The 18262-nt window shown below is 38.8% G+C and overlaps 1 protein-coding gene across 2 annotated transcripts; it reads right to left on the bottom strand.

Annotated features, from left to right (window-relative positions):
* Positions 1 to 6556: 6556 nt before the first annotated feature.
* On the bottom strand, positions 6557 to 14796 carry Tnfsf18 (TNF superfamily member 18). 2 transcript variants are annotated; one of them, XM_032915776.1, is made up of 3 exons: positions 14662 to 14796; positions 9419 to 9452; positions 6557 to 6909 (listed from the first exon to the last, which is right to left on the bottom strand). In XM_032915776.1, the coding sequence occupies exons 1-3, from the start codon at positions 14794 to 14796 to the stop codon at positions 6557 to 6559; spliced, it is 522 nt and encodes a 173-aa protein (XP_032771667.1). The 2 variants fall into 2 exon arrangements, with proteins under 2 accessions (XP_032771667.1, XP_032771669.1); XM_032915778.1 differs by having other exon boundaries at positions 14654 to 14737.
* Between the last annotated feature and the right edge of the window lie 3466 nt (positions 14797 to 18262).

Here is an 18262-nt window from a genome sequence, read left to right as displayed (position 1 = left end):
GCTGCTCCTGGGTTTGTGTGCCCTGAAGTCTCCAAGCAGATTGCTTGGACAGAAGATTTGGTCTCAGGTGTGTCAGCGCTCCAGGTGACTGGCTTTCGGATTTTGGGTCAGGCATAAACAGGAAGGGTTCTCCCCCTGACTGCTCTTAGGTTCCTATATCCAGAGGGCACTAGGCAGGTTCCTCTTGGGCCAGGAATATGAGCAGAGGTGGTAGACTCCCCTGAGCTCTCAGGATTGTCCACACTTCTGAGAGTCCAGCTCTCTTCCCCAACTTTTGGATCTTACAATATTTCTTCCTCTTCCACTCCTGAGCCTTGAGGAAAGGGAATTTGACATAGACATACCATTTGTTGCTGAGCACTCTAAAAGGACTTGCTCTCTGTACTTTAACCAGTTGAAAAGTTTCTGCGTTAACTGCTGTCTACTGAATGAAATACCTTCTTCAATGAGGTCAGAGAGCTTCACTAATCTGTAAATATAGAGACATGAATTTACAGAATAATTTAATACTAACCATTTAGCAAATATTAATAGTATATTCACACCTGGGTCTTATGAGCTTCCCAATACTGGATCTTGTCCAGATTAATAGTATTAAGCATATATTTCCTTATGTTTGTGGAGTTGACCTTAAATATGATCAGAAAACAGTTGGATACCCCCATTTATGTCCCTATTTCACCCACAGTCATATCTTACCACATGATCACTACTGTAACTCACAGAATTCACAGCTCTGCAAAACTATTTGTGACTCACCCCATACCCTAGTATAGAACCTTCTAGTATTATGAAAGATACCTAGCATGGAGATGCTTCTTAGTATCAACTTCATTTACCCTTGCCCTGTGTGTGGTATCTCTAGTAATAAGATTCCACCATCACATTCTGGGTTACTAAGAGCACTTATCTGTCTTTGTATAGGATGTTCATTAGTTCATCACTTCTGTGATTTTTTTTTCAGGTTAGCTCTCCTACTACGTGCCTCTTTACAAAAATAATAGACTTGAGTAACTACAAAATTAGTTATGAAATTTTCAAATAATTATTTTGACATAGAAAAGAGATCAGATTTTATTTACGGGGAGGAGAAAAGGAGGAGGCATATGCATGTATGTGATTTCCTAACTGGCTAGATGGATAAAGGACAAAAGTCAAAGGGCAATGAAGACTTTGGTCAACATTTAGACACCTTATATGGGTATAATGAGCCATGGTGTTCCTTTTTCCTCCATGTAAGTTGTATTTGCAAATCTGAAGTGGAAGGGAACATCCTGGATTACAGAAAAATATTTAGGGGTCAAAGACTATTAGTGGAAAATGTTGTATTTACTGTGGCAATGCTAATATGCTTTAGGTTGCCAATATTCAAGCTATAAGTTAGCACTAGGTTGTGAATACAAGAGGGTAGGACCTCCATTCGGACTCACAGAGGATAAAGGCCTTTGCCTTTGTGGTGAGAGATGAGTTATGAAGACTCATGAATATAGCCAACTTCGAGTTTTTATATTTATTTTGCTTATTTGTTTAGAAGCCTTGACTTTGGGGTGGGGGCAAATAGCTAGAAAAATAAAAAATGTTCATCTGAGATTCAATTTTGTGCTCATAAATCAGTGGTTTTTAAAGTGTGGCTTTAATAAATATGATCTATGTGTCAGTGCTATAAAAACTGGTTCTCAGGCCTTGCTTCTAGAAGCCCTTTTCCGTAGAATGTAGATGAATGTTAGTCACCTGCTGTTTTCAATCATCCTGGATGAATATGAGACAGAATCTTGACCTCACTTTGTAAAGCTCTGATGCTATTCATGGAATGAGTCATTGGGCCTCTCTGGGCAACTGGCCCAGGCCATTTAAAATAGTACTTTTGTTGTTTGAAGGATAAGGTAAGGTAGGCCATTAGGCTACTTCCCTTTAGTACAAGACAGTCTACAAATTTCCTCCCCTTGATTGCTTTAACTGTGTTCTGAGATCAGTTTTTGTTGACAGGACAGGAGACTATTTAAGAGCTACAGAGGATGGGGTGGGAGACAATGAGCAAAGAGAACTGGGGGGCACCATTATTCAAAATGCACAAGAAGTGCTTTGTTAGCCCTAGCACTCAATGTTATGAACCACTTATTGGTTCATTATATAGATAATAAGGACTCTGAAGAAGGCACCATTAAGGCCTGGACTTTAGTTTATCACATTCATTTCAGAGACCAGCCAATCGTCTAAGAAGTATAACAAGGAGAGATACTCTCTGTGTTTCTAGGAACCTCTAGGAACCTAAACCAGCCTTGTTTCCCTAGAACAGACTTATCTGAATGAAAATGGTTTTCAAAACCTTAAGAGAAATATATACTCTCTCTATAGTGGCCCTGGATTGAAAAAGAGCAGAGTGGGAACAATTGTGCTGCACTCTGAAGTTGAAGATTTCCATGCTTATTGTGCTACCAAAAAGATGAGGAGTGTACTTTAATGTATTTTGTACACTGAAATTTCATTTCTCTGTTGCCAAACATTCCCAAAGTTTATAAAGGTATATGACATGACCTTCTGGTGTATTTTTACAAACACTACAAGATTCCTCAATATTTTGGGGTCTTTGGCTCAATTTTTTTGAACTCCAAATGGATGTTGACTAGTGTCAGAGACCAATAGCTTTAAATGGGATGAAGGAAGCACTCTGTATCTTGCCGACTAAGACATCTAGTGTGGATATGGTACTATGTGCTTCGTGTTATCTCTAGAGAAAAGAATATTTCTTCTAATAAAACAGTGTGCTTAGAAACACAGATAAGAAAGCTCCTCTAATTTTCTTTAGCTATCAAAAAACTAAAAGTACTATTTTCGATGTTTTTTTAGTAGTGTTCTATGGTGTCCAACTTTGTTGATCAGTACCATTGTTTTTCTTTCTGACTTTTAATTTGGCTTTTATGTAACTGACTCTGTGATGATAGTTTGGACCTTTTAAATTGTCTATACTTACTATGTCTCCTACACGTCTTTTAAACATATAAGACTAAAACTGCACACTAAAGTAGGACTCATGGAGTTGGCTTTAACGGTACAATGTGATCTGGTACCTAGCTACTGGTGTGACACCAAGATAATCCCTTTGTCTCCAACACGCAGGAATCAGAAAGAGACCCTCCTGCCACCTGCCCATTAGAAACTTTAGTCAGATCGAGGAGGAAATAGAATGAGGCCAAAGGGAAGAAAAGCAGAGACTGAGGGGAAACATCACAGCCATCTAAGTTGACCGTCAAGACAGTCCCCACTGCTTCAGAAAGGAAAGTGAGCAACAGAACATTCCAAGCTTGGGCCTAGTGAGGAAACTTCAAGGGTACTTACTTACTTCCAAGAAATGAAGTTCTTCAAATTGGGATCTGCAAAGAATTGGTGCCTGTTTCCCACCAAAGAAAGCTAGAGCTGACTGTGGGCTATAATTTAACCCCACCCAGGAAGTCTGTTAGGAAGAGAAAGACCAACTGCTAATTGGCAGAGAGAGAAAGATTTCTTTTCATTGAGGGGGACTGTACAGCTCCTGCTCCCTAAAGGTGAATCAATGAAGTTGTAGGTTAATGCTAGAATATCCCCATGTTCTTTCAGATTGAGGAGTATGTCCGTTTCTACTTGAAAGGAATCCTCAAACTGCTGACCTATCACTCATATTTCTGCTTCTCCTATTTAATGACCAAAAAAAAAAAAAAAACTCAGTGAAATTGTCTCGTTGGGAAAGGCCAAGCAAGGCAAGCATCCCATCTCCAAAGTGTTTAGATGCATTTTCATGATTAAAACAGGACAGGGGTTGCATCACGTTTTAACTAAATGCTGTCTACAGAAGTAGTCACGTATTCACAGTATCGTCATACTTGTTACAGCTTGGATGAGGGAAAGTAGAATGCAGAAGGCTATTAGTGTGAGGAGAGTCTTGGATGGGTGAGTCTGGGCAGGGTGGAATAGCTGAGAAGGGTAGAAATGAGAACTGAACTGTCTGACTCATCAGGAATGGAGGCGGCTGTAGCTAACACGAACTGCACCTAACTTTCTCTTTTGCAAGTTTTAACACTTGCCAAGATGTGTCTGCATGGGAAAGGATTTCTCTGATGTAAGGTTGTGCTCTTTAAATCACTAACTTGACTATGACCCAAAGACAAATCAATTGCAGTACAATTTTAAATACATTATTTTATTGTAGTTTTAAAATAGAGAAAAGGAACTGAGCATACATTGGAAGTAAAGGCTGAAATGGTAACATAGGAAGAAATCCAGATGCTATATGTTGTTAGCTATCCCTCTGTCTGAAGTACAGAAACCTCTACTGGTATTAGAAAAAAAATCTCAATTCTGTTGGGCCTTTGCTGGGAATGTGGCAATACCATTTTGTCATTGTGCCTGCCTTGATTGTCTTAAGAATGAGACAGGGACATCAGAATGACATCATTAAGTTCCACAGAAATAACTCGGTGGATAACATGCCTGCTATGTAAGCATAAGACCTGAGTTCAAATCTCCCAAATCCATGTGATATCTAGGCGTAGCAGCACACATCTGTAATCCGAGAACTGTGGGTGGTGAGGTAAAGCAGCAATAGCTAGGTCCCTACAGCCAAATGGTGGGCCAGCCAAGCCAAATAGATGAACTCTGGGTTCAGTGAAAGACCATGTCTCAATGATTAAGGGGGAAAGACACTAAGGAAGACACTCAGTGCCCCACCCACAAGCACATATGCACTTGCACAGGCTCTCTCACAGCACATACATGTTTTCACCAAAACAATTGCACATATCCCATACAAACAAATAGAACATAACACACACACACACACACACACACACACACACACAGAGAGAGAGAGAGAGAGAGAGAGAGAGAGAGAGAGAGAGAGAGAGAGAGCTTTTACAAAGAATGGCGTCCTAGTGAACCAGTTTTCCGAAAAAAATGTTCTGGATTGATATAAAAACTCTCAGACTACACAATTCCTAAAAATTAAACAATTGGTTCCTATAGAGTAGTGGTAGCCTACACAAACAGTGGTGTTTACAACACAACGAATATCAACACTAAGAGGTTTTCATAAATACATATGATATAATTTTAATTTCCTGAGAAGATATGCAGACACAAGAGTCTTTGTACACTATGGCAATTCAGCAAGTACTCATTAAAAAAAAAGAAGAAATAGCTTAGCCTATCATAAGTATTTTTGTTACATGTAATAAAATATTTTTAAATTAGTTTTATATAAAATATCACTATATAGCTTTTCACAAATACCCATAAATATTGTAAATTTGTTTAAAATACTTTTCAACAAGAACTCACAAGCTGGCTAAATTTAACAGAGTCCAAACTTTGAACACAAATGTTCATTATTGCTTTCAAAAGTCAGCATGCTGGAGTGCGATGGACTCCTCCAACAGTATCCTGGATCTTCTTGCTCTGGGCAAGAAAAGGAAAATGTCTGCTGGTAAAAGAATGGCTTTCTTGTGGCTTCATTCTGGCCACCTTGGAGTAAAGTCGATGCATCCACTTCAGAGTTGAACGTATTCCATTTTAGAGATTTTTCTTGTGATGGTAGAAACACCAGTTTCAAAGCAGAGACCATGCGAATGGCATAATGAAAAACACCACTCACTTAATTCATTGTGAGTTGTGAGTTGAGGTAAGAAAGAGTCTTAGGATTCATCTATCCATGTTCTCACTGTGCAATTATTTTCCCAAAAATATCTACCCCACTAACATCATAGCATTATTGTGTGGTACAAGAAAACAGTTATAATTGCAAGTTAAGGAACACCAACCAAAAAATGTGCTATCGTTGTGTAAGACAGCCAGAGAAGTACCCACTTCTGGTGTTGAATCTAGTGAGTACTGGTGCAAACTCTCATTTTACTGTTTTCAGCATTTATGCACACATACACACAAGAGCAACAAAGACATAGGGGAAAGTTCAAAATGAACCTGCATCCTGAGAATAACAAAATAAAAAAAATTTCCCAGATCAATTCCATTTCATGCCATTTTGACCTCTGTCCCTTTGTAATGTTCTCTGTCCTTTAAGAACACCACCTCTAAAGAAAGGTGTTGTTGGCATGTCTTGGCCACCCCACCATTCTGACAACTTTTAATTAGGAGGCTCTCAGATGGTGTGAGTTTGAAGGGATTAAGGTAAAATAACTCAAGGAAATTATGATGGAAAAAAAGGCCAAGCTACTGCCCCTACACCCTTTTTGCAAGCCAAGAAAGACTTCCACGCAAACAGGACTTCATTCTACCCAAGGATCAAGGTTGGGCAGACAGTCTTTGGAAGGGTTTCTGTCTTCTGCTGCCCATATTCCATTTATCATAGATTGTGCAAGTGCATTTGCAGACCCAACATTAGGGATGTGGCTCATTTGCTGAGTCCTCTTCAGACAGATATAAGGGTTAAACTTTTATATGCCAAGAGGGTCTGTGTTGATTTGTAAGCCCTCACAAACTGTGTACATTGCTAGCAATCAACCCCCTCCAGCCCACCCACCAGCATCTCTGGATACACTGAAGAAGATGAGAAGACCAAACCCAATCTCTAGGAGATGAATGAGAGATCTGGCATTAAAATGATCCCCCAGTATGTATTACTTTTCTGAATATGGTCTTCAGAGTTGAACTTCAAATATATGGTATCTCCAGCATTCAGTTCATAAATCCCTCCTATAGGTAAGATTTTAAAATCATTTGTTAGAGTTTGTAGGGCATCGTCTTTTTTAAATATCTGTACTACAAAGGGGGCAATGTCTTTTATGTATTCCTTATCAACAGGAATCACTTGGCCATAGATTAAATACACGCCATTCTGAAGTATCTTCAGCATCCCATCAGATGTCATATTCACACAGTGAGGTTCAGGAGCTGTCATTTGCCATTTTGAGGATAATAGTTCTATAAGAAATTGAAAAGGAAGAAGAAAAATCATGTTTATATTATTATTTCATCCTCTCTCTGATTGTACTTCATTCTTTACTGCGTTCAGGTAGATTCTTTACCTGGTCTATACTACTTTTCCCAGACCATATTTTAAATCTATTGTGAGAATAAACCATCTTTCTGTTTTCCAAAAGCTGAAGATCCTAATGGTTCTGTACCTCTTCTCAGGTGATATGAATGAAGAAGGGAGTGGAAGGGAGAGACGAATCATATAACAAGACTAGTATAAGGACTGCTTATAATCTATGCACCCCGATCTCTTTCTTAGATGAATACTATTTACTCTGTGGTGCTTTACCAATGACATATTCCCTAATCAATCTACACTCAACACTGCTTTCCTCTGAGTACCGACTCTATATTGCCTTAATTTTCTTCATATAAAGTGTTAGCAAGAAACATGTTCTAAATTAATTTGGCCATTTTTCTACTGCCTTACATCCACTTGATGTATGATGTCTTTGATAATACATTTTCTCCATTTTTTTTCAATTGCTGTACTCGCATCACCTAAATGAATTCTTAGAATTGTGTGTACTCAACAAACTTTTCTTTTATTTTCATATGGGAGTCTTGCTGTATTGCTCAGTCTGGGCTCAAATTCCTGAATTCAAGTGCTCCTCCCAGCTCAGCATCAGTAAACACCTCTAAATTGATTGACAGTTCTGCATTTCTGAATTTGATGCTTTGTATCTAAAATATGGTTCTCCGTGCTACTTTCAACTTTGTATAGCATTATCTAGCTTACTTCCAAATATTTACTGGTACAAATTAATTAATATATGTGTATCTAATTGAATATAACTATCCCTGGCCTAATTTTGCCACATGGGAAGTAGGATATACACAAATTTAGTAATGTCTTTTCCCATGTATTACATTGAAATATTTCCCAAATCTTAGTGGTTTTGTATAACTATGTAACTTCAGGGCTCCTCAACAGGTGCTTTTACTGATTCAAAGTACTTATCTAAACTTTTCTCCAATTCTCCATAACTTTATGGAGGGCATAGCCTAAGAGAGGTAAGACTGACTTAGATTCTCATTCACATGAATAACTAGAATAAGACTCAGAGGTAGATGCTGAAAGAGAATGGAGGAATGAGAAATAGAGCCAAAGCAAAGACTCGCTGCATCTCCAGTGAACCCTGCATTTCTCCTCCAGGGCATGCAGCGGGTGGGTCTCCAGGAGCAAGTTTATTTTTTTTCCTATTTAATTCAGTTATGGGAATTTTTTTTAAAGAACACCTTAGCATCATTTTTATCACATCAAAGAGAAATTTCAAACACATTATATATCCTTTTCCTTTCACTAGAAAAACAAAGCACAAAATAAGAGAGGGACACATTCAAAGACTGTCCTAACCTCGGGCCACCAAAGTATCTTGAAAAAATTGCAGCAAAAGAGGGAAGATTGAAAAACTGAATTGAAAAAATTTGTCTTCTGTCAAGTGAAAATGCGTTTGTTTGGCCATATGAACAATAAAAAAGGTATACACTTGATATTTTAGATGTGTTCTAAGAAATACTCTGAGACTCAGTGGGATGGTTGGTTTACTTGTCAAATTGACACAATCTACAATTACCTGAAAGTCTAAGCAAGAACTGTCTATTTGAGTTGGTCTTATAGAGAGTATTTTCTTAATTAAGCTTTTAGATATGAGAAAATCCAGCCCACTATGGTTGGCGCCCTTCCCTGGGCAAGATGTCCTGAGCTGTAAGGAAGCAGAGGAAAGGAACTGAACATACGAAGGAAAGCAATAAGCACGTGTGCTCCACTGCCCTCTGCACTTGACTGACTAAATGCTTCAAACCAAGTAGCTATGATTTCTCCACAGTGAGGGGCGGTAATCTGCACTTGTGAATTAAAATAAATCCTTTTTCTCCAGAAGTTGCTTTTCGTCAGGGTGTCTTATTAAAGCAACAGAAATGAAACTAAAACAGTCAGCAGCACTATTTTCCATGTTTTCTGAGCGAATATCAGGTGACTGTCACGAAAAGTGACTCAGAAGCAAAGAGGAAGTGCTTCTTCTTCTCTTCTGTGCACTTACTCACAGCAGTAAAGGTTCCAGATGCCCTACTAGACGTTAGACATGTGTGGAATATAAGAAACGCTTTGACAAACGGTGGTAGGAGTCTGAAAAATATCCTTAATATACCACCTGAAAAATATCCTTAATAAACCACCGAACTAAAAGCTGACTGCTGTGTGCAGATCCCCAAGGTTTTTAGTGGGATGTCTGTGCCTACCAAGAGTGTCACCAAGTGTGGGCTTGTCAATCGGGCTCAGCCCTGGAGCCTCAGGTCTCCCTGGGCAGATGGCAAGTGTGGGATGAGTGACTGTAGTAAACAGAATGGAAAGCGAACAGAAGGATGCACGGGCTTTCTGAGGGCACTGGCAATTGCCTTCTTGCATCCGAATCTATGGGAAAGGAAAGGGAACCATGGAAGATGGGTTACTCACCAAACTTAACCATGCAGGGCTCTTTGGCAGTTGGCTGTAGAAGGAAAAGAAGAACTGGTCAGGATGATGGTACCATTGCTACTTGCTTGACTAATTATCCAGAGCTTAAAGTTTCTGAAGCAAATCACTTTCCAACCCCCCCCAACTCCTCCCCCAAAATACTCCCTCCCCAACACACAAATGCAGACTTTTGTATACTTAGCTCACTTCTTTGTTTCCCTCTACAAATGACTGGCTCTGTCCTTTACATTTGACTAACAGTTGGCTTGGACAGTGGAGTTTTAGGAAGACAGGAGGAAGCAAGTGAGTATGGATGCATGGTCAGAGGCATGTTAGACACACGAGTTTAGCTGTACACAGAGACAAAGGAAAGCATAGAGAGAGTGGTGATCAGCATTATTTTAATTTTTAAAATGGTGTCATTGAATGCTAGATTTGATAATGAGAAGAAAGGCAGCAGATCTTTTGGCGGGGGAGAGGGTTCTTTCACCCAGGACTTTGGTGTCTCACTCTGCTCCTTCACCTTTGACACACAAGGCAGGTGTGGAAGCTGTGTTCTGCCTCTCTAGTTTCCTACAAGCGGCAGTCTCCACATCCCTATCATTTCCTAAGATGATCCGTTGCTTGTTCCCCTTTACTTAAAAACAACAGTATTGGCTCTAGAAATATTTAATGTCTAGAAAACCCCATGCCATGTATAATATCTAGGGTGCCTTCAGAATCAGAAACAAGTGTTTCAAAATGTCTGCAACATGCCTCATATTACATACTGAAAGGTGACATTAATAATGGCTAATTTACAAATGCAATCACTTAAATGCTGTTAATGCTTCAGGATAAAAATAAGGCACAAACATCAAAGTTTTGGGTACTCAAAATGCGTTGGTTCTCTGGGAGCAAAGTGCTCAAAAGACTTTTTTTAAACATGGAGACTGATATATGTTCCTTTTAAAGGATTTGTCCAGGTATTATGCTAGAAAAAAAAAAAAAACAAAGAGAATGGAAGGCAAAAGCAATGAAGTCGGTTAGGCATGGACTGGATTCTGCAATTCGGAAAGCACAGTGCCTCTGACCAAGGTGCTGGCAGAGGGAAAAGAAGCCAACTGGTCTAATAGAGTGATACATGACTGTCACAAGAGCACTTAAGAGGCTGAAACAGGAGAACTGTGGCTTTTAGGTCAATCCAGGCTATCTCTGAAAGGAAGCAAGAAGTAACTGGAGTTTCTGACATGAATACTGGCATGAGGCAATGGGAAAAAAGGAAGATAACTCCAAGATTTGCGACTGCGGTCATTGAAAAAAATTAAGATAAATGGCAAGACGAAAAGAAATAAAGTAAGAGGGGAACCATCCCAACTTTTGAAGGTATCGATTTGTGGTGCTTATTAGATATCAAGTAGGAAGGAAGATATATGATGCCAAGATTGGTTGCTTTCAGACATGACATTATATGTGAACATCAAGTCCAAGAAGGTAATTTTCAATTGGTATACTCAAAATCATAAATCAAGATAAATTAGAATATAAACCTCAAGTTACTGTATTGTAAAATGTTAAGCTAAAAATTAAGAAAATAAAACAAATATTATCAAATCACTAGGGTTTTGAATATGACTAAGAGGTAGGGAGGGTAAGCATCACAGAAACAGTATTTCAGTTATTTTATTATGTTTGCATCAAATGTCAATATATTATACACAACAACTTAACTGAAGCAAAATAAACTTAGACTGGAAAATCTGTATTAGACTTTCAGAGTTGTGAATTTCCATCCTGTGTGTCTGTCCTGTGTACATGGTATTATACGTAGACATGAGATACTATTTAGTATACAGCTGCTGGAGGTTATAATAAGAGCATTTTGTACGGATAAGAAGGTGCAATAGAAAAGGGGAGAAGCCAGGAATCTAAAAACTAAAAGGCACTGAATTTCCTGAAATCCATTGTACTCTTGTTACTATTTCATCCACATTTTGGGTTTCCTTAAAGAAGATGTCCAAAGTCAATTCAGCACAAAGACTGACAGGCTTACACAGGGACTCCCAGAACTCCAATTTCCTTATCTATTAACCAGGGAGTAAAAGCAGGGGTCACTAAACCTGTTGTTTTGCTTTACTATGCTGATTCTTGGAGAGGGCTTCTCCAGAAGTGCCACCTGAAGCTTCTCAGTAAATACCAGCTATTTTGATAATAAAAACAAATTAAACAACTTAATTACCTATAGTCTCAACATTATACTAGCATTATAAGCAAGTGAGACAATTTAATGTACACTTGTTATCTCCCAGAAAGTTTGTAACCTAACTAGAATGACATGATCACCCATGAAGCAATTAAGTAGCCACCAAAATATAAATGTCACGAATTTTGTTCCAGCTATCAGCATGTGTAAGGAGTACCCAGAAAATCTAAATCTATAGACGAATGAACTGACAGAGACAAACATCCAGAAAGCCCATTGGGAGCTGCTTTAATATCTATTTAGGGTTAGAAAACCCCACTGAGTTCATCTGTAACTGTTGCCCTAAGTGAAAATGGAAATGGAAAATTATCAGTTTGATTGAGAGATGAGGTCTTTTACTGAGGAAGGGAGGTCAGACAAACCATGCATATTTTAAATGACCTTGTTGGTTTGTATCCATTGTAAACCTTATACGTAATAATGGTATGAATATTAACCACAGTCATCTAGAACCTAGCATGAGTCAGGCCTGTCAGGCACATTACTGCCTCACTATTCCCTAAGGCAACTCTGTAAGAATTACATGTTCCTTCTGCAGATGAGGAAATGAGAGCACGGAGATGAAGCAACAAGCCCAAGGTCATATGGCTGATAAGAGAGGCTGGCATCCCCAACCAGACTTATTCAAAACTCTCCCTCACCCCTACGACTCACTGGGGCAGTTTCTATTTATAAATCTGATGATGTTACAAAAGACTACAAACAAAACTTTCAGCGTACTCCAGTTTTGCTTTTATTTAGAAGGATCAGTTGCTCTTCTAACCTCACTTCGGCTTAAGACTAGATCGACTTGGTTTGTCTCAGAATGACCAAAACAAACGCCAGGCTAACCCTAACCGCATATGTTTGGGAACGAAATCTTAATCTGCCTGTTCGCAAGTACAGTTGTACAAATTCCATTTTCTCTTCTGGGATTCCACCATTCATCACTGAAGAAAGGGACTTTCCTGACTCTTTGGATTCTTCACAGACTTTTGTGAACTACTTTCATGAAGGGATTGGCCAACCTCCTTGAGCTCAAGTCTAGTCTATTAACTAGATGTCTCCTTGAAGAGAGAGAGAAAAAATTCTCCCAAGACAACTTCTGAAAGAAACCAAGCTTCATATCTTACTTTTAAACATAAGAGGTTTTTTTTTTTTAAAGTGGGGATTTTTTTTTAGAAGAAGAGATTTTTATAAATGGAGATTTGCACCAAAAAACAAACAAACAAAAAACAAAACAAAAAATAAAAACAACTGGAGTAGAAGGAAAAAATAAAACTTCTAAGTTCCTAAGTATGAAAGGTGGAAGTGACCACCACATAATGACTTACCACCTGCCAGCCACTCAGATCTCTTTGCTCAAGACCTTTACTTGTAGCTAATAAGGAGCGTGTATACTGAAGCTAATCCTTAAGGCCAATGTTGTTTCCATAGTAACTGTGCTGCCAAGCATCCTGACAGGAAGAAAGACTCCAAAACTTTATACTTCCCTAAATTTGGGATAAACTCTTAGTTATGTTTAGAAGAGGAACCCTTCATTGAAAGGGGTGTGTTCTTTTGAGAGGATAATCTAGAATCAAAATTTCAGAAATCATGAATTAAGTAGGTTTGATTTGTGGGAAGAGATGCCTCTTAGAAAGGCACTTCGGTCGGCCACTGATCACAAACAACAGTCAGTGGCACTTAGACGTCACTGATGCTCAAAGCCACCTGACAAATAAGACTCGGGGAAGTTTGCAGGAGGAAAGAGCATTTCCAGTGTGAAATTAATGCACTCTCACCTTTCCTCCTTTAAATACTTGAGAAATCTGATAGTCTGCTCAACATTCATTGCTTCAGAAAGTTTGTGTCTTGGTTCATTCTTTGGAAGGGTGGGGCTGGGGTTAGAACTCCCGTTGCCTTGCATCCATTTGTACAGTTACAGACTACAAAATAATGGGCTCCTATGTAAGCCTTTAGCCAGTACCATACTAACTAACCTTGAATCAACAGAGCATTAATTCCTCCTGCTTCTTTTCTCAATATCTTGCCAATGCAGAAGCATACCTTTGAGACCATCACTGGTTGGTCTTCTTAGAAAAATGTAACCCTTTCTTACACCGGTATACATCATTTTATTCTACCCAAGATTTAGTATCTTTTAATACACCCAGAAATAGCCCAAGTCTTGAATTGTATCAAGTTTTATAATTCCTTTCTGGTCTTTCTGGTCAATGCTTTTTTTTTTTTTGTCTGTTTGTTTTGGTTTTTTGTTCTTTTGTTTTCTCTGGGTAGCCCTGGATGTCCTGTAAAAGAAAAGACTTCTAGAAAGAACCTAACTGATATACATTCCCAGTTCAGATCCTGTCTAGACCCACAATTTACACTAGAGTTCAATGGGAAATTCCTAATAACCATCAGGGGCTTCCCAAAGACACATGTGCTCCTTCTTCCTCCATGAAGCCTTCCCTGGTCACCCCAGCCCAAAGTCATTGTCCTAACTACCTAAACTACAACTATATGGTTTATCCTACTCCTACTCCTAGGTAAATTACTGAGCACTGTTATTACTGCTATCAGGGCATTAACTAAATAGATCCATTCCCTTATCACCATGTTGCAGACCTAAAAACTCAAATCAGAACACCGATCCAACCTTCTCAAATTTGCACAGCTGGTTATGGGGAGGTTAACCTAGAACTGGAACCCAGCTACTCCTTTTTTCTAGTTTGGCACCATGCCCCTGTTCAACGTGTACTTGTTTCCTGTCACTTTATTCTGTCTCCCACTATTTTTTTGTGCATTACCTAAGACAAGCACCATGTTTCAGGTCTCCTCTTAAAACATTTAGATGAGTGAAAACACATTTGAAGAGTCATGTCATTACAAGGTTTAAATTGTTTACACTATTTGTGCTGTCAAATGTCTTCCTTCCCCACTACCTCTAGCAATGCTGAGTAGCAATGATAATAATCAGACTAGCAAATGAACAACCTTTATATGATATAATTAGCAGCTGAAGGCTCTATTACCATCTTACCTTGAGTGAAGTATAGATCAGTGTACCCAAGGTACAGAACAGCATCAGCAACAGAGCAGCTAGGCAGAAGAGCCATGGCTTCCTGAGCCTCTCTGTCCCTTGAGGACTTGACTCGCTCAAAGGCATTTCCTCCATGAGGTTAGAACTCATTCTCTGGAGGGATGAGAGCGTGCAAAGCAGATAGGCACAAGTGATGGATGAACGATGCAATGTCATGTTTTATAGTAATTAGCCGTGGGTGTGGGGGGGGTGGAGCTTTCCTTTGGAACACTGCTAAGCACTCCTAGTCATCATGGCACCGGGCCAAACAACAAAGGAATGAGAAGGCTTAGAGCCAACAGAAACACGGGATGGGGGGAGGGGGACAAAAGCCACTACAAGGGAAGTTCAAAAGGAAAAAAGTCTTTCCTAAAGCAAGAGGAAGTCCTGTGTGCATGCACAGCCAGCCTCAGCTGCCGTAAGACACTGGGCATTCCAAATTATTTCCAAGTGCAAAAAAAAAAGTCTTATTAGGCAAAACAAAATTTAACACTAAGTTTTGTCATGCTGCAGATGTAATGGCTGGGTGAGAGAGAGAGGTGAGGAGCTGAAGAGTAAGGAAGCATGGTTTAAACAACGTGGTTCTCATGATGTCATCACACTGTACTCTTCACGTAGGTACCATTTTATAGATCCACACGTTTTGTTTGTTAATTGCACCTTGGTAGAGGTTTTAAGACATCAAGCCAAAGCTATAGTCACACACAAAAAGTATTGTCAGTTACAGAATGTGTTTATTCTGAAATAGTTTTGAAAACAAAAACCTGCAACTAGGGGCTGGAGAGATGGATGGCTTGGCCAGTAAGAGCATGTGTTACTCTTGGAAAGGATCTAAGTTGAATTCCCAGCAGCAATGGGGTGTCTAACAACCATCTATTTCTCCAGTGCCAGGGAGTCCAACTCCATCTACTGACCTTCGAGGGGACAGGCACACAGTTGATGCGCATACATATACGTGGGCAAAACACTTAGACATATAAAACAAATCTAAAAAATACCCTGCAAGTATGTTACTAGAATTTAGCAAATGTTAGTAAATAACACAATGGTCAATTTTCTCACACTTGGACCATGTTGGAACCAGATTTCCATTCTGCCATTGAATAGAAATAAAGCTATCCTTTAAAGGTTATTTCCTTTTAGATGGCCTATCATTTAAAAGGCATTTTAGGTACCTTGTTCCCAATCTCAGCTTATACTCTGTCCTCCACCCACAAATATAAACTTTCCCTCCTGCTATCAAAATACAAATTAAGCACAAAAATGAAGAAATCCCTTGTTCTCTATACATAAGCCTACTCATCAGTTAAAACAAAAGTATTACCTGTCATATAGAATGCTAGAATCATTTGCTAGAAACCTCGTGGACTTTTAATCTAGACAGCATTGCCTAGTGTAGCTCAGCCCTAACTTTCTGTATGGCACGTTAGTGGATTTCTCTGAGCCTGCATTTAGACTTCATCATACCTTTGCAAAGATAAAATAAATGTACAAAGTTTAGCTTATGTAAAACATTTCATAAGGGTTAGTATAGCTCATCCCTGCCCTCTTTTCAAGTGTTCAGATTAACTCAATGATAAAATCCTAGAAAAGAATGAATATTCCTTATTATTTTTTCATAGAGAATATCTCAACTGGAGTTAGTTTAAATGAAAGTATTTTTGGAGACACTGTTGCTTTAATCTAAACAGAATCTAAAAGAAAAGCAAGTTCTTTTTTTTTAAGCAGAAAAAAAAACAGATTTAGCATCCTTTGAAAACAGAAGCTAAGGCTGCTAGAGGCTGGGGGTTCCTCAAACCGCTAGCAGCTGATGAAATGGAAATAGCAGTCTGGAGAACCTAGCATTTTGTAACAAAGCCATTTCTGTCTTGGTTTCACACTATTTTGGGTAGTATTTCCTACTGAGTTGTCAAATTTTCAACTTGACCCCATTGTATCTTAAAAATAAGCTACTCTTGAGGAAGATAGTAATACAGAGATGATTCTTCAATATATCAGATATTTTAATGACTGTGGACTAAATACCACTACATAGGGGTGAACAAGACATGGACTTTCTTGAGGAAGAACACTTTTGCTGTAACTCTCCACCCTGTTTCACACAGAGAGTTTAAAAGCCATCACCGAGAGGCAGAGCTCTCTTCCTTGCTCATCCCGTCTGCCCCTTTCTTGTCTCCTGTCCAAATCAAATGTTAGACGGAACTTCTGCTTACTCACCTCAGTAGAGGTGCATTCTCGTGAGGAACTGGTCCAAGTAAAAATCCACGTCCACCTTCAGATAAGATCGGGCTTGGGTGTATTCTTATTTTAGCTTTATGACAGGATCTAAGGAAAATTGACACGATTATCTCGAGAAGAATGTACATTCCAGGGCTTCTTTCCACTAAGCGGGACTCAGAAATGATGAAAGTTCAAGTCAGCACAGAAGCCACTAGGGAAGGATTCTGTCATTCTCAAGTTTTGAGTCATAACTGGAGCCTTGTTCACATAAACCAGAAAAAAATATTTTGTGGCATCTCAGAATTCAACAAAGGCAAATGAATACCAAATCCAATATTTGCCTTAATTTAGGACTCTTTTGGCTTAGGTATCCACAAATGAAAATTTAAACAATCTTAAAACCCAACCATCAAATCTAATTTTTTTTTCTCTTTTGAGATATAATTATGTAATATATTCCTTCCTTTTTATCCCTTCAAACCTTTCAATATACACCATCTTGCATGGAGATTTGGGAGAATGTTTAAATCACAGTTACCAAAGAACCTGCCACCCTAACAACATTAAAATCACACACAGGAAGATCTGTACCCATGTGAATATTACATATAAGATAGTAGAAAAAAATCTAGGTAAGTTGAAACCATTGAAAAGGTAGGTTTGGGGGGTTGGGGATTTGGCTCAGTGGTAGAGCACTTGCCTAGCAAGCGCAAGGCCCTGGGTTCGATCCCCAGCTCTGAAAAAAAAAAGAATAGGAAAAAAAAAAAGAAAGAAAAGGTAGGTTTGGAATGGTTGTCCTGGCAGAATAATAAAACCTAAGAACTGTGTTGAGACACCTGTAAATGTTAGAAATTAAATTAATGAAAATGTTAAGAAAAACTTTTTAAAAATCTTTCCATGTGGTGTTTTCCCCCCCTCAGGTTGAAAGAAAGGGATCTGAGACGCGCTCAATCAAATCACGTAACTATATTCATTACTGTCTTAAATTGAGAATGAATTAATTGTATAAATAAGTAGTTGTAATTCAGTTATGGATTAGGTACCACTAAACCATATTAGACATCCACTCCATGAATAATCATTACATTTGAACATTAAGCAATCCTTCATTGCATGGTCCTCTATACAAATGATCAAGCTGTCACTCGGAAGGATAGTTCATTAGCTCATGTAAGTAGAAGAGGAATGGAATCTTCATCTGTTGAACCAGATGAACTCATTGTGCAGCTGTCCCATGTGGATTCTGTCATCACTTACTCTTGGCATTTTGGCCAGTTGTGAGTTCCTACATTAACTGCTGTCTGCTATAGAATGAAGCTTTTCTGATGGAGGTTGTAACATA

This window comes from Rattus rattus, chromosome 10, assembly GCF_011064425.1.
Source record: "Rattus rattus isolate New Zealand chromosome 10, Rrattus_CSIRO_v1, whole genome shotgun sequence".
NCBI classification, from domain to species: domain Eukaryota; kingdom Metazoa; phylum Chordata; class Mammalia; order Rodentia; family Muridae; genus Rattus; species Rattus rattus.
The sequence above is the reverse complement of the archived record's forward strand: the minus strand, read 5'-3'. Positions and strand labels throughout refer to the sequence as shown.